Source organism: Megachile rotundata, chromosome 7, assembly GCF_050947335.1.
Source record: "Megachile rotundata isolate GNS110a chromosome 7, iyMegRotu1, whole genome shotgun sequence".
NCBI classification, from domain to species: domain Eukaryota; kingdom Metazoa; phylum Arthropoda; class Insecta; order Hymenoptera; family Megachilidae; genus Megachile; species Megachile rotundata.
In genome coordinates this window covers 18,059,984-18,083,417 of record NC_134989.1, presented here as the reverse complement: position 1 = coordinate 18,083,417, position 23,434 = coordinate 18,059,984, and the positions used below count along the sequence as shown (strand labels likewise).

Genomic DNA, 23,434 nt, shown 5'->3' with positions numbered 1-23,434 from the left:
ATTATCGGGTATTATGGACCGAGCGTGTATCCGGTGCGTGAAGAAACGTCGTCTTTTTCACCGGATTCTGTCGGCGTGTACAAGCAAGCGCGGTATACGAAACACCGGAAAACGGTAGCTAGTCTCGGAGGACACGCACGCTTTCCGTTAACGGAGTCGAGTCGAAACGAGAAGAGTAGACGAAGGAGAAAGAAATGCTTCCCTCTCTCGCGAGGGGAGAGGGCATCGAGAGAGAGCATTTTCTAATAACCACGATGTAAAGTTGGGGTGCGTTACACAAAAGAAATCTTTCTCTCCGAAGCGCGGGGGGGTTGGCAGACTTATCTTAGTAATATTGGATTAAAACTTATGCTTCTCTCGGTCGCAATACGTTATTTTTATTGCTCGCGGCTTTGCATAATATTCCTCTGGGGGTAGATCTCTGTTTCCCTCTCTCTTTGGTCGTTCCACCTTCCGGTTTCCCTTCGCCGCCGGTGCCGAGCCATCTTCGAGGCTAATTTTAATTTCGATGCCACGCCGCGTTGGGGAACATTACGATTTCAGCGTGGCACGCTTTATTTATGTTTCGTGGCTCGCTTATTAGCTGCTGCGCTCGTTCCTCGAGAAAAACTCGCGTTGCCCGCGAACACGCCCCGTTCTACTCTCCGACGCGAAGCGAGCGAAATCGTCGCGACACCTGACTCGTTTGCTAATCGAGTCGAGCAATCGACCGAGACTCGCAGATGCGCGATTAATACGAATACGAAGCGCGTAAACGCACCGGGGCAGATGTCCCGAGGGCTCCTCGACGACGGCCAATATTTTCTCCTGCGCTGTTGGAGACAGTTTCGAACAGCCTCGTAACAGTACCGATAACTCGATTCTTTTTCGATACGTTGCTTCGCTAACACGCGATTTATTAATTAATTTTCTTATTTATCCTAAGAATTTATTGATAAATTGCAAGCGCAGCTGACAACTGCTTCTTACGCTTTCAACGCCGTCACGTAATCGCGAAACGATCAATGAAATTCAATGACTACTTCGCTTATTACCTGGTTTTTCAGGTTTTTACGAAACACTCGCGGTAGATCGTGTACAGATACACGGGTGTTTTCAAACGAAGGCTCTATCTCGGAATTACCGAAAATGTTAACCTGTATCCGGTTGCATTAAATTCCACCTACGGCAACGCGTTTATACGATTGAAAAATTATACGGACAATGGAGATTTTTGTAATCGCTATTAACGAGACCGAGACTCGAGAGTAGTCTCGTAGCGTCTGGTCGATACAGAGATATCGCATCGATTTAAAGATACAAGCACGAGTTATTTACTCCGAAATTTGTCACGGATCTGTACGGTGCTTCGAACCTTCTTATTAGCCCGTTTGGAGAAACGTTTTCCATAAATTCGTTCCATTTTCACGCGTTTATAGCAGCGAAATGACGGAGACAAGCAGTCGAAGAGAATGGGAGGGAAAGAGAGAGAGGGAACCAGTATGTTCTTTGTTTCTCGGCGTAGAAACGAGAACGAGCGTGAAAAGGAATAATATCGAGGGGATCGGAGAGAGTCGAAAGTGAGGGAGAACGCACGCATTCAGACCCTCGCACGTTCTTTTCCATTCCGGCCGCGAAATCGGACAAATCCAATCTGACTGACGGGATTGCCGCGATCCGACGAGGGTGTGAGAGAATTGCACGGTGCGAGGGTTTGGCGAAAAGGAAATAACAGAGAGGAAGAAAGAGAGAGCCGAGGTTCGACGCGAACCCTGCTCGTAAAAATTTATAATTTGGAAAATGCCGCTGGTCGTTGTTGGATCTCGGTCGAGCCAATCGAGTTCATAAAGCGAGAAATCGAAAGGGTCTCGATTCGCGTAGAACAGCGAGAAAAAAATAGAGGAACGAGACCGTGAGCGGGAGGCTACGGCGGCGACGATAACGTCGAAAGACTTTTGACGAAAATTGAAGTCGTTGTTATGACGGGAATTGCGCGCGACGACGCTTTACGCGAGGGACGCTCCCGTCGACGCTCGCAACTTTTTGGTTAAAAAAAAGATCCCGGAAAGTGGCAAGGGACAGAGCGAATGAGGCGGAGAGAATCGTTTGTCGTCTACGAAGATGGATGGATAGAAATTTGAAAATTTCCGAATTCGGTAAATCGTGTCGCGCGAAAATCTATGCGGAGAGCGAACGAACGATACGGCCAGAAATCCGGCGCGGTAGGGAAAGACGTAAATGCGAAACTGACAATTAGAAGCCGAGCCACGAACGCTCGTATTATTCGTTGTATCGTTTTACGACTTTACGTCCTCTGCGAGCCGCGCCGCTTTAAGCGGTTTATAGTTTTTTTAATTGCTGAAGGGTGTTTCGCGTTGCAAGTTGATTCCTTTGCCGATTCACGTGGCAAATCAGTGTGTTACTTTGTGTCACGCGAACCACGCCATCGTATTAAATTCTATCGTGATAATCTTTATTTTCGAAACAGTTGTATCGAGTGGAATGTAAGAAACGTCGTTTGCGACTTTCTTCTTATAGCACATTACGAATTACAATTTTACTTTCAAACTTTCGATTTTTCGTTTTATCTTATTAATTATTTCGCTTCAGTATGCTAGAACTCGAGATCAGAGTTACGCGATCTCTTTGACCACCAAGTTTTTCTTTCCCACACTCCGTTATTACGATGCAACGTTATTAAGGATTGCACGAGTACGCATTGTGCACGAGGGGAAGTACTCGATGCGACGAGTTGTGTGCGGGCTGATCAAACGGTGGAGATGTTACGCGTATCAGTTTTGTAGCACGTTCAAGTAGCTCCACGAACTCATCGAGCTGCATCCTTTAGTGTTTTAAACGGAAACACAATGAGAAAAACGTGATCAATCGACCGAATCGTGTACACGCACGAATATAATATTTTACCGACATCGCTCGGTAGATTATCGATTAAAATGACGTTATAAACGAATATGTTCGGTGGTGATATTTAGAAGATATTTTTCTGTTAATAAAAGTGCCGCGTAATCCGACAGGAAGTATTGGATTCGTTTAATTGAACAGGGAGAGAGGTATTTCTTATTTTTTTTCTTTTCGAGACTGTGACATTTTTGGGCCGTTTGAAGAGCGCACACCGGTAGCAGGATGCGATAAAGTTGTTCGGGGTCGTAATTTAAAGATAACGAGTTGTTTAACAGGCGCAACAGTGAGTTCCTTTGTTAAGGATCAAGATAAACGCGCGTTCCAAGTGCACGGCGTAGAACGGCCGAGTCCAAGCACGAATTCGGGAGGCTCGATAGGGAGGCACGCGATAGGATGCGACAACTGCTGCAACAACATCAGAGAGCATTTAATCCGGAATGCCGAATACGAGAGAGCATATCGGCACAGCCCCGAGCGATAGATTTGGCCAGTGCGCGAAAACGGGGTTGCAACCCTCCGCACGAAGTGCACCCTATCCCTTGCCGGCCCATTAATAATATACCCATATTGGACACAATTCACCTTGAAATTAACCGGCAGCCGATTGGTAAGCCCGGGCAAATTGACTTCGAAATTGACAATTTATGGTCGCTCGATTTCTATTCCCGTCTCTCTTCTCCGAAAGATCGAGACGTTCTTTTCCGTTCGAAAGTTTCATCCGATGTTGTAAATCGTACTAGGCGAAAACGAATGTTCCCCTTGATTGACTCGTCGCTCGACTCGAAGACGGATCGAAGCGTTTTCCTTTTATACTTTTTGCCCCCCACCCCCTCCAGATATAGTTTGCGATGAATGCCATCGCCCGAGGAGAGGAAGGTTGAACGAGCGTTTACCGGCGAACTGGCAACTCTTTCTTTTAGCCAGCGCAGCGCTTCGATACGGGTGAATCGAACACGAAAGTTAGCAGGACGATGCAAGAGACGACGTCGGTCGGTCTTTAAACGGCTCATCACGTAAGAATGGGGTGCACTTCTTCCAGAACAGTATCGACGTCCTTCTTTGTATCTTCCTGACTCGATGTTCCCTTTTTTCTCTTCCTCGATGCTCGACTTCTTCCGTGCGTTCCCGTTCCGCCAACGGGGAGCCGCTTCTTCACCGATGGTGCGGCGATCATTAAGGCGGGGAATGATCCGATCAAAGCATAGCACCTGGCGCGATCATCGAATCCTACACGCGATATTCGAGTGCAACAGCGAAAGAACGTCGAATCTGATCGATCGATCTGATGCACCGTCTCCGAGACTCTCTAGCGATCCACGTCCAGGCCGGCGAAAGAATCGTCCGTTTCGAAGATGCGACGGAATTATTCGAATTTCGTCTGATATCGGACGTAGCTTGTAGAATCGTAGCAACGTCGTGCATTATTGCAATAGACGAACCAGTAATTATTTCCAATTATCGGTAAGTGAAAGGTAACGAAGAAGGAGCACGTTCCACTCGACTATCGTGTTCCGTTTAAATTTCTACGACTTCGAGCCGATCGTTGTTCTCGTTTGACGCAATCGTCTAACACGGTCAACGGGTTTCGAAGAATTTCATCGTTTCTAGTTTTTCGTTGTCGGCGCACCAGGTAGTTTACAATTTGTTCGCTATACCTGTCGGAATTTTTGCGTTCGGCCGAGAAAAGGTTGGCGCCAAACGCTGCATTATCGTGTCCTTTATTTAATTGTCGATCGATACGAAATCTGGCGGTCGTTGCAGCAACGCGACCTATTACCGTCCGATCTCTCTCGATACGTTACGTTGGCCAACGATCGAAACACACGCTCATTTTATCCTCGCCGGACGCGATTTCGTAAACACCTTTCTCGATATCCGCTCGATTTCCCGGCCGTTCGTTTCTTCATCTACGATCGCCATCGTGTCGCTTTTGTCGTTCGACGATTGCTCCGCACCTGTCTCAAGGAACGCGATGTCGCGCAATTCCGTCTTGTAAATTATCACGTTCGAAGTTTTCGTTAAAATTTCGTCCTGTTCAACTTGGTTGCATTTAAATCTCTAGGCATAAGTTTTATATATATGGGAGCTATCAACGAACTATCGAAGCGTCAACTAATCGAATTGAAATAAAATCGTGATTGGATCATACAAACGCCAATACGGTTCACGCGTTAACGAGGTCGCTCGTTAAGCGAAAAATCAATCGAAAACAAGCCAACGGTTAAATATTTTTCTCTTCGTAAGTTTATCGTCGGTCGAGCTAACCGTTCGAGTCTGTCGCTGAAATTCCAACTCGCACCACCGGCAGACAACGCGAAGAACGCTTAATCGGAGCGTCGCGTCGCCTCGCGTCGCTTCGCTTCGCGTCAAGTCGTAGCGGAAGAAGAAAGAGACCGCTCGATCGAGCGTCGACGAATTTTTCTTATTTCACCGGTACACTGGTACACAAACAAGTACGCATTATGCGGGTCTAAGCGTCCGAGAGTGCGTTCTTGTTTTCGGTGTAACCCGAAGCTAAGCGGTTTAAGAGATCAACTCCGTATAAACCGGCCGTCTGAGAATCGTCTGGAGATCTCGTGCGTGCGAGAGAACGTGGAGGGACGTAGAGAGAGAGGAGGCATAATAGACGAGAACAAGGAACGAAAGGGTAGAAGCGGGAAGGCGCCAGAGAAAACGTGCAACGAAGGACGCTGCATCGACGAACGACGAGCGGAGAGAGACAGAGGGAGGAGAGAGGGTGGAGGGACACGGAGTTAAACGGAGGATGAAGAAGACTCTGGGCAACGAAGAGGCAAAGCGAGAGGGCAGGCAGAAAGACGGGATGAAAAATTAGATTTACAAATCTGTCCTGACTACTATGAGATTGCTCGCTTACCGGCCAGGGACGCTCAACCTTTCGACGAAAGGATTCTTTCTTCGTGATATTTTACACCGTTTCGTACGTGTACGGTACGATGATAGACACGGATATGGCTACGACTATCGTAGAAGAATATTTCGTACTTTCGTAATCGCGATAATAAATATTTAAAGGAAGTATGAAACGAACTCTCGCGGTAGATACAAAAGTTGAACGTTTTTCTACTTGTTAAATCGAGGACGGGCGCGGCAGTTGACAATCGCTGGGAGCTCTCGTACGCGTTATATCGGGAGCGAAGAAAAGAATCCTGTCGGGATAATAACGAAATTCAGACATTTTCTCGGCAAAAGCAAAAGCTTGAATCACGAGTACCGACAGTTCGCCCCGACATGTGTCCGCGGCCCGACGCGTATATGGAAGCGTCTGTTCGGCGCCTACTGCCTGTGAAAAATGAACATTCCTGCCAGCCGCAGCATCGTCCCTCTGCCATCCTGCTGATCATTTCGCGCCACGGATTCTCCGACGATTACTCTTAGCACGTGACAATATTCGTCTCATACGTTCGATCAGTTTATTACGAACGAACGCGAGTCCGTTCAAATCCATTTGGTAAACTATCTCGAACGATTAGTTTCCTTTGATGGATGCAAGTAACGTGGCATCGTCTTTCGTCGTGTTCACAACGTTGCGACGGAATCAAAGACTGACGCACACTTTTTCTTTTTAATCGAGTATATAATGCCGCGGAGCGATAAAAAATGATACGTTTGCAGTTGGAGAAATTGAAGGAGAATTATCAGGTTCTCGACACGATGAATTATGTAAATGCTATTTATTCCATTCGTTTTTTTTACTCCTCGCGCACTTTTATCTTGATCACGAGTATAGGTTTGTCGCGACATTGTCGTTACATACTGGTCAATATTTCTAGGAAATTATAATATTTCCGTTTCGCTAGAACGCAAAGTTTTATTCAACGACTATCTCTGTTAAAAACCAGTTTTCGAAACGCACGCTAATTCTGCAATTCAAACATAACGTAGACTAATCTGTGATCGTAACAGCTCGCGTTAGAGCTTTTAAGATTAAAGCTTGAATAACTAACCCAACGTTAGTCCGTTAGTGAAAAAAGACGATCGAACGTGTCGCGAACAACAAGGTCGATTCGTCTTTTTTCGCAAGACGATAAAGAATAAAACACTTAGGAGCGTGTTAATCATCGACGATCGGGGTAAGACGTTACCTCGATGACAGGTGTCTCTAACCACAGTAACTCTCTACCACTGTACAGCTCCAGGCCAGGAAGACCACCGAAGAGAGCGTCCGTTGGTCTGAGTCTCGCAGCCAGCCACCTGGCAGCGGCGACCGGTCACCACCCTCAGCACTCGTTGAAGAAGCACAGAATGGACAACGGGGATTACTACGAGAACGGGCATCTCGGTAAGTGTCTCGCATCCTTTAGTCGACGAACGCTCGTAAGCGTCGAGCGACCCGATCGATCGTACGACCGATTCCTGGTTACGAGCTCGCCAACGACTTTTCGACCATTCGCGGCGAGCAGTTCCTTGTCCTGTGTGCCACGACGCGACGTTCGTGTTTTATATCGTGTGTTCTTTGCTCGAACAAGTTCGCGTCATTTTATGGAGTCGCCACGGATTCGACGACAACGTTGCATTCGGCTTGTTTGCGCGTTTGAGTGGCAATTTGCGCGCTACTCAAACAGACGCGTATAGCGGGCGGTTGAAAAGCGTTTTCCGTCCTATATCCTCTCGATTCGTTAACTCCTTCTTAGATGTCGCATTTTACGCTGCTACGATGGCTCTCATCGATGGCAATTTTTAATCGTTTCTACGCGTTTAGGCATTAAACAAAAATCTAGGACATAAAATTTTGTCAAACACCGTCTACACGTTAGAAATATACTCTTAAAAGCACGACTCGGTTAGGTTACTTTACCGATGAGTTCGCTAACAAGCGCCGAATGAATTGCACACTCCACTCTCGTTTCCGTTTCCCCTCTTTTTCTTTCTCTTTTTCTCTTTCGCGACTCAATCGCCAGCAATTTTAAGCGGACAAGCGTTTTATCGTTCTCGGTTAACCTCTCCGACCGTTCGCACGGTCGATAAAAATCTCTTTACGTACGGATCGCGAATTCTATATCGCTCGTTTTCGGACTACTGTGGGGTTAGCGCAGCGATCGAACATAATCGACGAGACGAAAGGCTTGGAGACAAGATGTCCGGCGCGTATCGATAGTTGGCACGAACGCGAAAGACGAAAGGCGACGTAGGCCCTGAGTGGCAGGGGCACGCACTTGATTACTGTCATCCGTATACTCGCCGGGCCACGGTGACCCTACCGATCAATTAATTAGGGGAATCAAACGCACTTGGAGTGAGCAAATTAACTGCAACTGCACCGTCGTGTTGCGGCCTGCGGTGGCGGTCGCCGATACCCGGAATATCGACACCGATGCGCAGACCCATATGCCTCTGACCATTTCTCTTTGTCGCTGCTAAATCTTCCCAGACATTCTGATCGTGCTCTGGCTCTTTGATCCATCCGGTCACGGAACGAACCTTTCTCCATTGGCCGAATTAACCCTTGAAACTCGTGCACGGGTCTCAAAGATGTCGGTGCTTTGATTAACATACTGGCACTCGCCGCTACGCCATCGATTCGATAGCAATTTCGATAGCACGGAATGGAGTTCGGCAAGGGTGGAGGGAAATCGTAAAATCGCGTCGAACCGCGTCGACGATTGCCGTTCGGAAATTGGTTAAGCAAATAATCGCGAATACACGGCGGCCGTTCAATTTTACGGGCAAATACGTTTGACGGTGCAACCGTTAATGAATTAATGCCGAGCGGACGCTCGCTCGTACTCGCCTGCAGTTGCAGGAACCACGATTGCAGTCGGGGTAAACGTTGAAACGGCCGGCAATTAATTACGAGCCCGCGGTAATTGTATAATTGTTTTACGATTCGGTCCCCTTTCGAGATCACGATTGATCGCTACAGCTCGTTTCCTTTTGCAACTTCGTCGTCGTAAGAGGCCAGCTATAACGTCTCATTTGTCACGTGTCTCGCACGTAAATGGAATATTCTTCGTAATCACGTTTCTTGCCAATTAAAATGTCGAATCGCGTTATTAATAATCGCTAACGGTACAAGAACATACATTGTCCAGTTAGGAACGCGGAGGAAAAGGATTTTTCATTCCGGGAAGCATACTCGATTGATATTCGAGAGGGGAATCTAAAGCCGTTCTATTATACCGTCGACTTCGTAAAACGGCGCTTCTGTTCTCGAAAGAGCAGAAAGCGTCGGAAAAATACGGTTGGTTCTTCGAAGAGAAGAGAAGAGCAGAGAAAGAAAGAGAAAGAAAGAGAAAGAAAGAGAAAGGGATAGGTGTAGCGAAGTCAACGAGGCGAGAGCAACGTGTACGCGGATACGGGAAAGCAACGAGGCACGTTGTACACGGGATTTTTTTCAATTTGGACCGGTAGGCGAGCGCCACTTGCCATAACGCAATTAATAAACTCAACGAGCGAGATCCGATCCCGATAGCGGCGGCGGCGGCGGCGGTGGTAACATCCATTCGGGACGTAGCGGGTACAATGGCTGGCACAATGGCCGTGTATACATGTACGCAGCAGTTCGGACGGCCGATACGTATCTACGTTGTCTGTAGAAAATTAAAACCGATGAGAAAAATAAATAGCCCGCGGGAGAGAGTGAAAGAGGGAGGTGGGGTGGTTTGCTCGGTTGGCTTAGCGGGTCGTGTGGGAGCCTCGTGGTACGGGACTCTCGATGGGAAGCCACGTTCCTCGCGCCTTTTCGCCGAACCATCCTCCTCCTCTTCACGGTCGATCGTTTTCCGATGAAAGTATTCCCGGACTGGAACTAGTAGGCTAGGCTGCGTAATAAACTAATGACTATCGGCTAACGTTCGTTCGTTGGTACGCGTTCCAGCCCCCAGTAATTATTTAATGCATCGATTACCGAAATAGCATTAATCGAATTGGCCGGCCGCAATTTATATTATATGACCTAATGCACGGCGAATCGACGTATTAACGCGCAAACTAAGTCAATTATCCAAGCGCGGACTGCGACGTCAGAGGCCGTCGATGAAGATTCTTTCGCTGGGACCTGATACTCGAAAGACTATAACTTGATAACGGTCATTAGCGATTATAGTTTGTCACGGACTCGGTGCGCTTTCGATGTACTTTTGGATGTAGGCGCAATCGCAGCGGATGGTATCTGTGGTATTACCGAACAAGTTTTGCCTCTGCCACACTGTTCGTCAAAATTTAATTTGGAATTATTAATGAAAAATACCGACCAATAGGAGCACGCTTAACGTGCGAGCTCAGCCACAAGAGTGTTGACTATGTACCGATGTTGATCGTTCCAATCAATCGTTTTAGTCCGAAAATTCCTCGTTATGTATTACTAAAAGCACAGATCTATCGACGAAGCAAATTCTATGGTAAAAATCAACGGTGAAAATTTCCCATTCTGTTTGTTAAATAGTTAATGCTCCCATGGTTGAGTATTATGGGTGTTTTTCATTCATAATTTAAAGTCTAGAACTTAACGAACATTTCGGTAAAGCTATCGTTCTCTGCAATTATGTCCACCTGTAGCCGAACACCCTGCGTACGCGTACCTCTTGCACGCGATATATCGAAGCTCTCGTAAACCATCTTGTTGTCCTCGTTCTTGTATCGATAAATCGAAGAAGTAGAAAATCGTCGACGCGATCATATGCTCTTAACGAATTACGATCGCGGAACAGGAAAGCTCGAGTTTTCCCTCATATTCGCTAGCAGCCACTTTAGAGCACGATTACGAGCTGTCTGTCCGTTCGAAAGCGTGAAAATTGTCGCGGCGTGGCGCGGCGCAACGCGGCGGGAAGAGGCTTCGAAACGGTCGATGGCGTGGTATCGAAGCGACGTGTCGGCCCCCTATTAACACCGGCTTTTATTGGTACACGAGCCAACCAGCTAGCCAGCCAGGCCAGCCGCGTTGGCTGACCTACGACCGGCAACAGTTAATCAATGCTTTTATGAGCATTCGCTTGCCGGGTACAGCGTCATTGCAGCCGCGACTGGTCGAACCACCCGACCAAACCACCCACTCGTCGACTCGCCCCTCTTCTGTTCTTCGTTTCGTTGTCATCCTGGATTCGTAAACGAATCTTTATCGTCGTTATACTTTTCACGCTATTATAGTATGCTAATTCGAATTACTCTTTCTAACGTGCCTCTAGGTTCGCACAACGATCTAACACTCGATCGCGAACGGTCAAGCCATTTCATCCTAGTATACGAAATACGTGATACCACGAATTTGCGGTTCGAATACGACGCTGTATCGCGCCGAGTAATTAACGAGTTCGCGGTAGAGGAAGAGTCCGTCCGTCCTGGTGGAAAAGCAAAGTACTTGACGGTTCTCGTTGAAAACGGAAGATTCCAGTCGTAGATGGAAGGAAATAGATAGCTCGGTAGCGAGAACCACTGGTGTACGTGGAATTTTCAGCCTGCGGTCAGAAATTACGCGGTCCGGACGGTTTGTAGCGGAGGGACGCGAAACCGAAGCTAAAACCGAGAGAACGGGCCGGAGATTTGACGCGAAAGCGAAATAATCCCCGCGATTAAAGCGATAATAACGTCGGCCGAGATTATTATACGGTCCGAGTTACAGCGACACCGGAGAAAATCAACCCTCGGCGAATACACCGATTTCCCTTCTTGGTCCTTTCGCTTTTGTCGGTTAACCGAAGAGAAAGAAGCGGGCTTCGTTACCTCTGTTCATTTCGAACCTTTTAATTACACTTGTTGGTTTGCTTTCCGAGAAACGAACTATCTACCGGAAATAATGTAGCGGATAGGTTCGGTACATGTATACCAGGGACTAACCGTTCGATAAAAACCAACATCCGAATGAACCTCGAGACAAAACACCGGTAGAGGAACGATTATTCAGCATAATGTCGTTGAAAAATTGGTTGTTGGACCGAACCGAACACGATCTTTTTTACGAAAGGCACAGAAAGTCGTGACACATGGACAGAGAAGGGGAGAAATCGAGTTTCGCGAAGTAACAAAAGTGGCCGGTGGTGAATTAAAGCTGTTCGGTTGCAGCAACAGCGAGTTTGCTGCGTGGCGCGCTGCCGTAAATCAGTCGCGTCAGGAATTTTCGCGTTTCGCCGGTTTTTGCCTCGTAACGAAACACTCTCTCGCATGCTCCGGCCAAATGAAGACGTTAAGAGGAGAAAAAGTAGGATCGGCTTCTCTGCGGGGAGTTACGGTCCAATCTAAAAGCCGTGTCCTCTTACACGCACGAAACACCTACCAAAACCTTACATCGTTTCTTCGTTTCCAACTATGTACAAATCAGAATGATCCGGCTATAAAACACGCCCTGTTCGAATCCCACGAATTATTTTTGCATCTGCACGGTTGCTTATAATCTAGCGGTCGGTCCAGTAGTCGCATAAAAATTGTAGTTACGTCGGTGCGCGGGACGCGTGATAGGATCGCAGCGTTAATTCGATCGGTGTTAAACGCGACGATCCGAGCCGCGAGAGCTCGTAAACTCTCGCAAGCGCGCAAATTCGAAGAGGACGAGAGAGTCGGAATCCCGGCACGAAACAAGTGGGCTTTTTACGCGAGTGACGGCAATTTCCTGCGGTTAAAACCGAGGCTAATTGCTTCAAAAATCTGTACTAATTTAGCGGGCGTTCCGGCGAGAAAGGGAGAAGGTTGGCGGGCAGGCGGTCGGGCGGTCGGGCAGGCGCGAGCGCGGACGCGCGCGTTGCGTTCGAGCAGCGCCGACGATGGCTGGTAGTCAACAATTTACTCGTTAGCGGGCCGGCGAGTGCCGCGTCGCTCAATTAACTCGCGAATCAACGAGCGGGCCGCTTTGTCCGCTGCTGGCTAGCTCGCGAGTATTTTTATAATTTGCAACCGGGTCCCGGGGTCCTCGTGACCAACAAACGCTCTCGAAGTGCTCGGAATAATGGGGATACGTTGACGAGGTGCGGTTGAGTGGGTGAAAAAAAAATACAGCCGCGCGGATAGAGGTACATAGGCGCGAGGGAGAATAACGCGTGGAAAAAAAGCGTGCGCGAGGGAAATGAAAACCGACACCACGGATCGTGGCGTGTTTTCTGCCGGTGAAATTCCCCTCGACACGGGGTAAATGTCTACTTTCGAGGGCGGTTGCTGGCTCGTTTACACGGGCACATGTTAAAGGTTCTGGTTACGCGTGTACCCACGCAATCGAGTCGCGGTTTTTTCCCGCGTTATTTATTTTCTTTTCATTTCCAATCCCGTTCGGGCTGAAAACGTTGCCAGTGACCTGCTCGGTTTCACCGCAACTGACAATGAAACTGGACACGATTGTAAATTGTTCTACGTTGTAATTCGTTTCGCGTTAAATGTCTCGAGGCTATTCCGATAACGTTCCGAGCTATTTTATCGGGTCTATAATACGCGTACTTAGTACTAGTCGACAGCTATTTCGGACGTGTTGGTAACGCGATTTCGACGACAGCCTATTCTTCGCGTAACCCCAAAAGTTTCAACAGCATATAACTCGTCGATAAACTACCCCTTCAACGGGAACGCGTACTCGTGCATTTATTTATTCCCCCATCGTTATCGATGTTATTCCGCGAGAGAAGGAGGTAAAGGGGAACACGAATGAAACGGTTAGCGTTCGATGATCGAGAAATCGACGTCGATGGCTAATCTCGAAGGTAAATCTTTCCCGCGGGCTAATCAAAACCAAGGATCGGGAGCCCGGGGCCTCTATCCTGTATTTTCGAAGCCATCTGCCCGTCGTTTTGGCCGCGCGGAGTTGCAATAGTCCGCTCGGACCATCGGCCTCGTCTCTCTCGTCTCGTTTAGGGTCGATACTTTTTTCACGTGCTCGCTCCTATACACGGAACATCGGTTAATCCTCTGCATAAACATTGTATTGTATTTCGTCGGGGATGCTCCCATTATATCATATTTTGTTATTAATATCTTCCAACTGGTTGGGCCCAGAAGCTGGGACGGGGCACTTTTGTCCGTCGCCGAAGGTAAGCCTGCCTAAAAAGGTACCTCTCGCCGTGCCGCACCGCGCGAATCGCCACGGAACGATTCGAGAAAGATAGAACGAGGGAGGCTGGACGGAGATTTCCGAAAAAGATCGAGCTAGAGGGAGAGAGAGAGAGAGAGAGAGAAAGAGGACGCGCTCGATACCGGTTTCCTTTATCGTACAATGCCTACCGGGATTTTTATTATCCACCATCCTGGTTAGAATGGGAACCTCGTCGATTTTGCGCGATACAGATGGGATTTAAATACTTAGTTATTTTATGAACGAATAAAATACTCTTCGATACAATTTAATGTAGGTAGAAAGCGAAAACAGACGCGAGAAATCGATGATGCTTAGAAAGGAGATACGAAAAAGTAGAAGGAATCTAATTATGCGCGTGGTACGAAGAAACTCGGAAAAAAGGGAAACGATTCGAAAGAGTGTACGCTCTAAAGGACCGATCGGCGCCATTCGAGATTGTGGCAAAAGGCGATGTCGGAAAAAGTCGAAAAAAAAAGGGTTCACCGAAGGGGAATCGGGGCGATAAAACCTTGCAGAAGAATGCTCGACCGGTAGAGGGAGATTTCGTGCGTATCATCATCATTTCCGAAATAAAATATGCGTCCCTTTCTCTCTCGCCACGTCGTTGGTTTCGCGTTGCGTGCCGAAGCCGATCCGCGGCGAAATCCGAAATCTTGCCCAGCGGCTATGCGATCGAGTACCAGCTACACGCTCCGAATAGATAATTTCGCGATCGTATCTAATTTCATAAATTCGTGGTACCTCGATCGTCGACTACGCGGAAGACGGAAAGGATTTTCTCCGTTTGAAATGCGACGTACCAAAAACGAAAAAACGGAAAAACGGAAAAACGGAGAATGACGTTGGCGAACAAGCAAGGTGGATAGACGAGCAAGAACACCATGAGAAACGAGTAAAAAGCGTGGATGCAGAAGAGCGGAGGTACAAGAAGAGGACGATGAAGCGAGACAAGCGACTACAAACCACCGAGAGGAGTGTAAATAATACTAAGGCTGATTGTGGGCGTGGCTGACAGAACTCTAAAAACCTTCGACTATATATCAAAAGGTTTACTGCCCTCGGATGATGCCCGTGTCCGTGGCGACCCTGGTAGAACAAATACTGGACCTCTGCGCCGCGCCACGCCGCACCGCGAGCGATCGAACGAACGAAGACTATACGAAGAACCTTCGGAAAAGGAAACTAGTCGTCTCGAAAGCGCTATCGCGTTTAAAAGCTCGTATCTTTCGCTTGTCCACCCTTCTTCCATTCACCGTCACTTTTCTATGTCTCAATGGAAGGCTGCGGACTGCCACCAACATTTCTCCAACTGCTACGGGCTGAAACTCATTTTCGATAATGTCCGTTTCAATCATTAAAGAGTCGAAACTTTCGTCGTTGCAGAATTCCAACGTTCTCCACCGTTCTGTTAAACGACACTAGACACTTGACACTCGGCGGAGCTAGACGACTCGACTCGTCTCGGACAAAGATTCTAATTAATGATCCTGCCTTACCTTCCACGTTCTCGAAATCAATTCGAGTTTTGAGAAAGAAAATAACGTCACACCATCGCGAGCGCGAATAATACATTTCGTGCCGGTGGAAAATGAAGAAATACCTCGAAGAAGTATCGCAGAGAGAAGGTTAAACACAGAAGAGTAAAACGGACAAGCGCGAGACAGCGACGTACGTCTCAATACGCGCGGCTCGCGATTAAGAAGAATGGGTGTGGTGAAAGAGGAAAGCGAGGAAAGAAGAACAGCCAGTCGAAGGAGGAGCGAGAAGAGGTTGTACGCGTATACCTATGGCATCCACTCTCTTCTCCGTTCTTTCGAAACTGGACACAAGGGAGCTACCTCGATGGCTGCCCGCCTGCCTGTCTGCCTGTTTGCTTGCCTGTTCGCCTGCTCGCCTGCCTGCCTGACTGCCTGCCTCGCTGCTACGCCTGGGCTTCGAGTCTCCCTCGATTACTTGAAAAACCGGATTCCACCAGAGCGAAACTCTGTTTCCCGTCTCGTGTTTACGTATATACCCAATACGCGTCGAAGATGCACGTGTACGAACCCTGGTTAACCCTTTCGGTACGGGCGGCGTACTTTTCCAGCGGGTTCAGCTTCTTTTCGCTGAACGGGACGCGAGGAGAAGGCATCTCCCACCGTTCTTCGACCCGTCGTCGTTCGTTAAGAGCGACCGAATGGTGGAACGACGTCTTCTTCGAAGATTTCGGCGAACGGAGCGAATTTCGTACTCGTGGTGCGTTAGCAATACCGAATTAGAGTACGACCGAGGTACTTGGATCTTAGAACTTTGAAGAAAACGTAGAGTAGCGAAGAAGACGGGGGATGGCACGGAAAGTACTTAAAGGGTCGCGATGTCATCGGCCGTAGCTGGAGGGTCGGTGTTCGAGGGTTAAATCCAAGGGTTTTGAGGGAGTCGGTGTCGAGGGTAAACATATACATACCTAAGCGCAAATAACGCGCGTTACCGTGGTCGGGCGTTGTGTTTCTTCGTCGTTTGGTAAGAACAATGGCATCCTTGCAGGGGGTGGGAACAAAGGGCGAATTTTCCGAATAATTTCACGATGCTCGTCTGTTCTCTCGATGGTCACTCGAGCAAAGAGAAACGTTTCTCGGTGTTTGGGGCCATCGAACGGAAAAGCTATAAAGGGAGCCGTCTATCCTCGAGGGTAAAAGATCGAAGGAAATATTTCGGGTGCAACGGTGGTTAGAAACGATGTTTTGCCAGAGTTTTTTCATCGAGCCGAATCCGTGATCGCAACGCATAACGAATTCCACCTGCGCGAACGGCTCGACTCGCCTTCTTCCATTCGTCTGTCCGTCGAGCGTTGCGGACGAAGAACGTCGGAACGGACGTGACGAGGAGAGATACACTCTGGGCACACTCATTTAGCTCGGCAATTTATTCTCGCGTTTTGTAATTAACACCAGAAAAGAAGTAGCACGGTCGTCCTTCTCCTACGGGCACGAGACGCGCGGCACGAGGGCGGAGGTGACTACTCCACCGCTCGCTGGCTGACTGGCTGACCCTCCTTCTTCTTCTCTCGCGTTCGCTTCGTCGTTATTAACCCCTTGCACTCGCGATAACCGTATTCCCGGACTAGAATATCTAAAACGCGAATCGACCAAATCGAGATCCGATCGATTCCCGTATCTCTGGATGTTCGAATTCTACGTATCGCTGCACGACGCGTACATGCCGAAGAGACTTTCGACTTTCCGAGTACGGCTGCAGAGGGTTCAACGACGAGAGAAGAGAGTTCTGGACGAAAACGAAAGATAAAGAATAACGAGAGGAAAGGTAGAGAGAGAGAACGCGCGGTCAGAAGTCGAGAGGACCAAGAAAACGAAGAACAAGGAGAAGTAGCCGAAGAAGAGAAGGAGGAGGAGGAGGAGAAGAAGTTGAACGAGAAGAAAGACACGACGGAGAGGGGAAAAGGTGGAGGAGGATGATGGAGGCCTCTCCTCCGCATGCCACTGCAGTCAGGCCAGACAGAAAGCGGTCTGTATAATTATGGGTTGTCACCTCATCAGCCACGAGCGCGGAGCCAAGGGTGGGAAGTTATAGGAGCGCGGTCTTTAGCTCAAATTGCGTTTTATCGTCCCTCGCGGTCGACCGACAATTGATCTCGGCGACGAGCGATTTTCGCCGCGTTCGATTTTCCAGGATCGAGCGACTCCTCGGGGCTCTTGACCCCGAGCGCGTTCGAAACGTCTTCATCGGTCGTGTGCGTTACGACGTCGAGCGTATCGCGACCGGCAAATAGCCGTTGTCGAGGTTATAAAATCGGCCAACGCGCGTTTTAAGTATCCTCGGTGATCGGAACGTGCCGTCGAGCTCTCGCTTCGTTCACGACCTTCTCTCCGCTCGCGCTTTCCTTCTCCGCCTCTCCTTCTCTCTCTCTCTCTCTCGCTCTCTGTCCTTCGTACGCACGTAGCAATCTGCGAAAGAGCACATACGCAACGGGCAGGGGGAAGAAAAAGGAAAAAAAGGGGGAAGGATACACTGCGCGAGAAGGTACTGAGGCTAAGTGGAGAGTTTAGAGGGATTTCATTAAATCATATGGATTGGGGATAATGTATGTTATTGAGCGGAGCGTTCAAATCGCGCTCTATAAGTTGTAATAAGTCCAATTTTAGGGCCGGTCATGGGCCGGGTCCCACAGTGGTTGTCAAACGATCGAGACAGCGCGTTCATCGGCGTCGCTCCACCGAGCAACGCCGTACCGGATCGACAGTCACTGTCTAGCAAACCCGCCACTTACTCGTCAAACGGCCAGCCGGTCCGCCGAAATCACTGCCATTTAGATAATTTGTAATGAATAGGCACCGCTCATTTTCTACCCCTTCCTCTCCTATTCCCTGCTCTCGTTCGGCCCCTCTGTATCTCCTTCTTTCGTCCGCTGCACCCTCGCTACCTCTCCGACGATCCATCTCCGATCCAACTCTCGCAATAGCATCATCTTCGGCGTCGTCTTCGCATGACTGGAATCTCAAAATGCTACCACGGGCCTGTCGATAAACGTCGAGCCGTGCTCATGCCACGGACGTTAGCGCAACTTTGTTGTTCGTCTCTTTCGGAAAGAAGTTTGATCCGCTCGTGACGCTCGACCATCGCGTGATCGAGACATATCGCGATTTCGGTAACTTCCAAAATTCTCCGCGAACAAATACGCGTCCGGTGTTCACGGACGGGATACGTTCGCGGTTCACTAATCTATCCGCTCCTGGTTTCAGACGTGCCGAGGATGGAAAAGTCGCCGCTGCTCGCGAACGGCTACAATCACCCGCCCACGCATCTCAGCCACATGCAATTCATGCAATTGGGTGGACATCCAGGTGCAGGACACACAGCCATCCTGTCGCCGGCCAGTCTGCCGCATCACCTGCAGGCGCAGGCTCAGGCGCGAGCCGAGCAGGGCATGAAAGCGAATCCGAACATGTCGACCCTGGAGGCTTTCGCGAGGTAAGCTTAACTCGTTCGGAAGTAACGATACGCGAACAGAGGAGTCGCCAAAGATCTTGTCGAATTATCGTTTACCGATCGAACGGATGATTTGAATCGTACGAGTACGCTTACTCGTAAGCGAACGTGTACGTGTTTCGTCCGCACGATTTTCGACAGGACCGTGTTCGAACGGCTCGATTGTCGGGAGAACTAGCGGCACAGTCTAGCCTCCCGGGGTGATCGCAACGAAGGGCCAGCGAGGCCAAAAGAATACAACTTTAAGAGGATTTGAAGAGACGGCGAAGCCGTGGAAATCCGAGGGGTCTCGACACTGCTTGATCTTTCCTTCCCTGTTCCACCTTGGTCTTCGCGGCCGTCTTCGAAGTCCGTTTCCTCTCCGACCTTTTCTAGCTCGTTTACCCGTCTCGAGTTACTCGCGCTACCTCCACGGATTCATCGGTTTTTCGCGAGCCTTTTCTCGATCGTTGCGCAAGCGTGATCGTTTTATTTCGCGAAATCGTTTAATATTACGCGCGAGAAGAAAACAGGAAGGTGTTGGTGCGCGTTCCTTCGAGAGGGCAGATTCTCCGTTGAAGCGGCAAATCCTCGACGCGTTGCGGTTTCGAGACGTATATCGTAGATTACGGGCAGGCAGTTCCGTCGTTGCTGCGAAACACACCGAAAGACGAGCCAACGGGTTGCAGGAACCGTATCGAAGGAGAATCCTGCTGCTCCGGGGGAGAATAGTCTCGAGGCTAATCCTGGCATTTGTTAACGCGTTTCTAATAGATGCTGTTAGCGGCGCGCCCCCGTTCTCTCGGTTCCACTCGAAGCCACGGGGCTTTCGGGGATACGAGGATTCGCCTTAATTTTCGATTACACCAGCCAGCCGTAATTAGCCTCGTCCTATTCGTCGTCCGACTTAACCAGCTCCTTCGTCCGCCGTTCCATCGGGGGAATCTTTCGCGGATTAAGCGAAACTGTCGAACTCAGTTTTTCGAAGAATAGTCCAGCAGGTCTAGGGTTTGCCGGTGAATCGTTCGGAGGGGAAATCCAAAGGCCGGTGGCGGGTAGACCGTGTCCTTTCGGGTGTTCGTATAATGACGCGACGAAGGCGGCGCCGCACGTTTCGCATTATGATTTCACCGCTTTGCTTTTAATTAAAATGCAAATCTATCGTGGCAGACGAGCGAGAGAGATCGGGAGGTAAGACGGATTACGTCTGGGGGCGGCACGACAAACACCGGAATATGATTAATTCAACGCAACCCCATCCTGGTCGCACCGCCGTCACCCTATCGCCACCCTTCGATTCAGGGACAAGCAGCCCTCTCGTTCCTTCGACTTCCAGCGATTTACCGGAATCGTAGTCCATAGCGGTCGCGGTCGCGAGAATTCGACGTACGATCCTTCGAGTGCCATCTCGATAAGGACCATTTGGGACCATATTGCCATTTTCAATGTTCGATAGCGAGTTTTCAAATTTCAAAATGTCGTAGACGCGTAATGGGAACAGACTCTTCGACGGGTATCATTTTCCGATTGTTCGATATCCTGTTTCTTTGCCGGTTTATCACGCTCCCTTTTCCGATACGACGAGTAAATTAGCCGAGCTAAGGGAACCAACGACGTCTTTTTTAATCAGCGACGACTTCAAAGCGCGTTCGTTTTCGGGCACGGGACAGCCACGATTCGAATCAAAGGACAAACGAAAGACGAGACGAGGACTCTTAATCAACTGCGCGGATCCACTTTCCTCGAGGATATCCCGTGGCAGGCTTATAATTAACCGATTCGCTTATCAACCCGCGTCTTTCCTGCTTACGACTGCTTCTTCCCTTGACGTACCCTGCTCTTAACGCGCACCCTTGCTCCTGCTTCGTTTCCGTTTTTCTTTCCCGCGGTCGACGATGCTCTAGATCGTCCCGTCTTCGTTTCATTTTCTCGTATCTCAAGTGTCGTCTTTTTTGTAATCCACAGGTCCGGACCGATGTGGGAAAACTGCCGAGCTGCCTACGAAGATATTGTCAAACATCTCGACAGGTAGGATTCAATCGAGACTACCGTCCATTAAAAATAATCGACGGGGTTCTTGTTTTACCCGTATATTAAATCGATATTACTTAAAACAAACATCGTTGCAAAGCGAACGGTATAACCAGGTTTTCGACGTAAAATCGAAGCGTCTACTTTTGTTTTGGGCAGATTGTATCGTTGAAAAGAAAGAAGCGTTTAGAGGTATCGTCGATGTCGTCGATCGGTTTCGCGTAGAACGGCGGCTGTAGGATAGGCGATCGCGACGCGGGAAAACGTAACCTCGAAATCGGCTGGTGGAAACGCGGCGCTTCCGATAAATCAGCATTAACCGTCGGCATCGAGTTTCCGGTCGCGCGACAGGTTGAGTCCAGGCGTGACGCTGTAATGCCCGCATGATTTGTACGGTGCGAGCTCGCGCCCTCCTTCCCGCCCTCCTCAAATCCATCCACCGGACAGAGCCCGGGTCCCGTCACCGATACGACACCGACGTCGACCACCGACTACCAACCACCCCTCCTCGATACCACCCTCGACCCGCCATCAGCCACCGTCATCCGCCACCGAGGTTTCCCCGTGATCCTAACCACTTGTCACTTCACGGCACGCAGATCATCGTCGCGACGTGCCCGTCCATCATTCGGGGATTAAATCATTCGACTGGCTGTGCGAAATACTCGTCGTGTCGTTGCGCCTCTCGCGCCACCGACGAGAACCTCCTTCCCCATTCGATGCCGCTAGCTATCGTAAAATCATCGAAAAATTCTCGCAACCAGAATGGCAAGCGGAATCTGTTTGCTCGATAAAAACTACGGTCGAGGAGCGTTTCTTCGAACCGTCGCGTCGTGTTCGCGGCTTAATACACCGGTCGGCTCGACTGATCCACCGGTGATCAAGGTCGAGGTGCGAACCCTGAGGGTCGAGCCGTTAACGGCAGGGGTGGGTATCGACACTTGACCGGCCGTTCGAAACGTAATTTCCAATTCAAAGGCAATAGACCATTGGCTCTCGCTCGAACCCCGCGATGTTCTCTGTCTGGCGCTCTTCGTCCTCCATCGGGGCCACCCTCTCGGTTCGTCTCGTTCTATTTGCTTTAGCGGGCTGCCGGTCGAGTCGACTTCGTCAACCGGACAAACGCGTATTGTGATTTCAGCCTTTGACTGGTAGCCGTTCGATGGATATCGCAGGGGGTGGCAAATGGTCGTGGAGCCGTGCCGGGCGATACAGTATCGCGTAGGAGGGGGGGAGGCGAATTGGCGCGGAGACTGGAAGGGACGGACGAGCGAGCACCGTGAATATTCATGCCGAGAACCCTAGACGAATTCGGACTTGTTGCGACTGACACTGATGTAAACCTTTGTTTATCCTGCGTGCACCGTAATCCCTCGACCATCATCCCTCGGCGAGGCTCGGATACGCGCGGCAGTCGGCGTCGGAGCCTTCAACCCCCACCTCTCGCGGCTCCAGTATTTAACTGCGAGTTAAATTCTGATTAATCGTCGTTGCCGGGGTTATTAATTGTTTGTCCTTTTGATTTTACAAGCTCACGGAGCTCGCTCCGCTTGAAATCTCGCTCTCCCTGTCGGGATTCACCGCCTTCCACCCTCTTTTCCGACTGCCGGTTCCGTTCGTTTCTCTCTTTTCGTCTTCTTTCGGCCGCGAGCCGATCCTCTCGCGCGCTCCGTTTCCGTTCTAATCCCGATGATTTGTTGCCGCTAATACCTCCCGTGACATCCTCCATCCGAAATTCTACCGCGAAAGTTACTCGGCTCGTTTGTCTTTCCGCGGTGGCGCGTCCCACCGTGCCGGTTCGACCGATTAAATCTCGCGAGTCAGGAACCGTGCTGGTCCTCGAAAAAACCGGACGGAACTCGTAACTCGGGGATTTCCGCATCACCGGTTTTCATGCTGGTTTCGCAACGGCAAAACAGAGTTTCCAGCAGCGGCTGGTTGAATTTCGGAATCGCGGAAACGCCGGATCCGTCCACCCTCGACGGCTCCACGAGCGAGCTAAGTAATATTAATGGTCCGTCCCGGTTGCCAGAACGGACGGTATCAATGCGCTAATGTCGGCTTCCTGGCTTTAAAACTACCCCGTCATTCCGGGATAATTCGTGGGCGCGATTGTCGTTCGTCAGCCAACCGACCGCGCAGCTTTTGCTCGCTGCCTTCCTCGCCTTCGAGGCGAGCCTTATCGTTATCCTGCTGCTCGCTCGGGACGTTACCTCTGCAAATTCTTCGTCTTGTTGCCTCTTCTCCTCTCTCTCTCTCTCTCTCTCTCTCTCTACCCCCCAGAAAGACGTCATTAATTACAACGACGAGCGCGACAACGTCGACGAGCTTCTATCGTCGGGGACATCTGCTGGAAAATAATATTCATAAAGTTGAGCCCCGCCGTTACGAGCTTCGTTCTCGATCCATCTTCGTGCGCACTCGTGACTCTTTCACCCTCGTACCGTTCTCGCGTTGCTTTCATCGCGAGCCAACGAGAATCGAATCTTTTCGTTGCTCTTTTTTTAACTTCTTTGCTCGCGGTTCGACGGTTAA

The 23,434-nt window shown here is 49.6% G+C and overlaps 1 protein-coding gene across 3 annotated transcripts in view; it reads left to right on the top strand.

Moving 5' to 3' along the window:
* dac (dachshund family transcription factor) overlaps nucleotides 1–23,434 on the top strand; it is a 147,711-nt gene that overhangs the window by 50,365 nt on the left and 73,912 nt on the right. For 2 of the 3 annotated variants that reach the window (XM_012297463.2, XM_012297465.2), the window contains exons 2-4: nucleotides 7,053–7,201; nucleotides 18,643–18,871; nucleotides 20,834–20,896. In XM_012297463.2, coding sequence (XP_012152853.1) covers nucleotides 7,053–7,201; nucleotides 18,643–18,871; nucleotides 20,834–20,896 — 441 coding nt within the window. The remainder of the gene's footprint in view (nucleotides 1–7,052; nucleotides 7,202–18,642; nucleotides 18,872–20,833; nucleotides 20,897–23,434) is intronic. The other variant, XM_012297464.2, reaches the window with a different exon arrangement.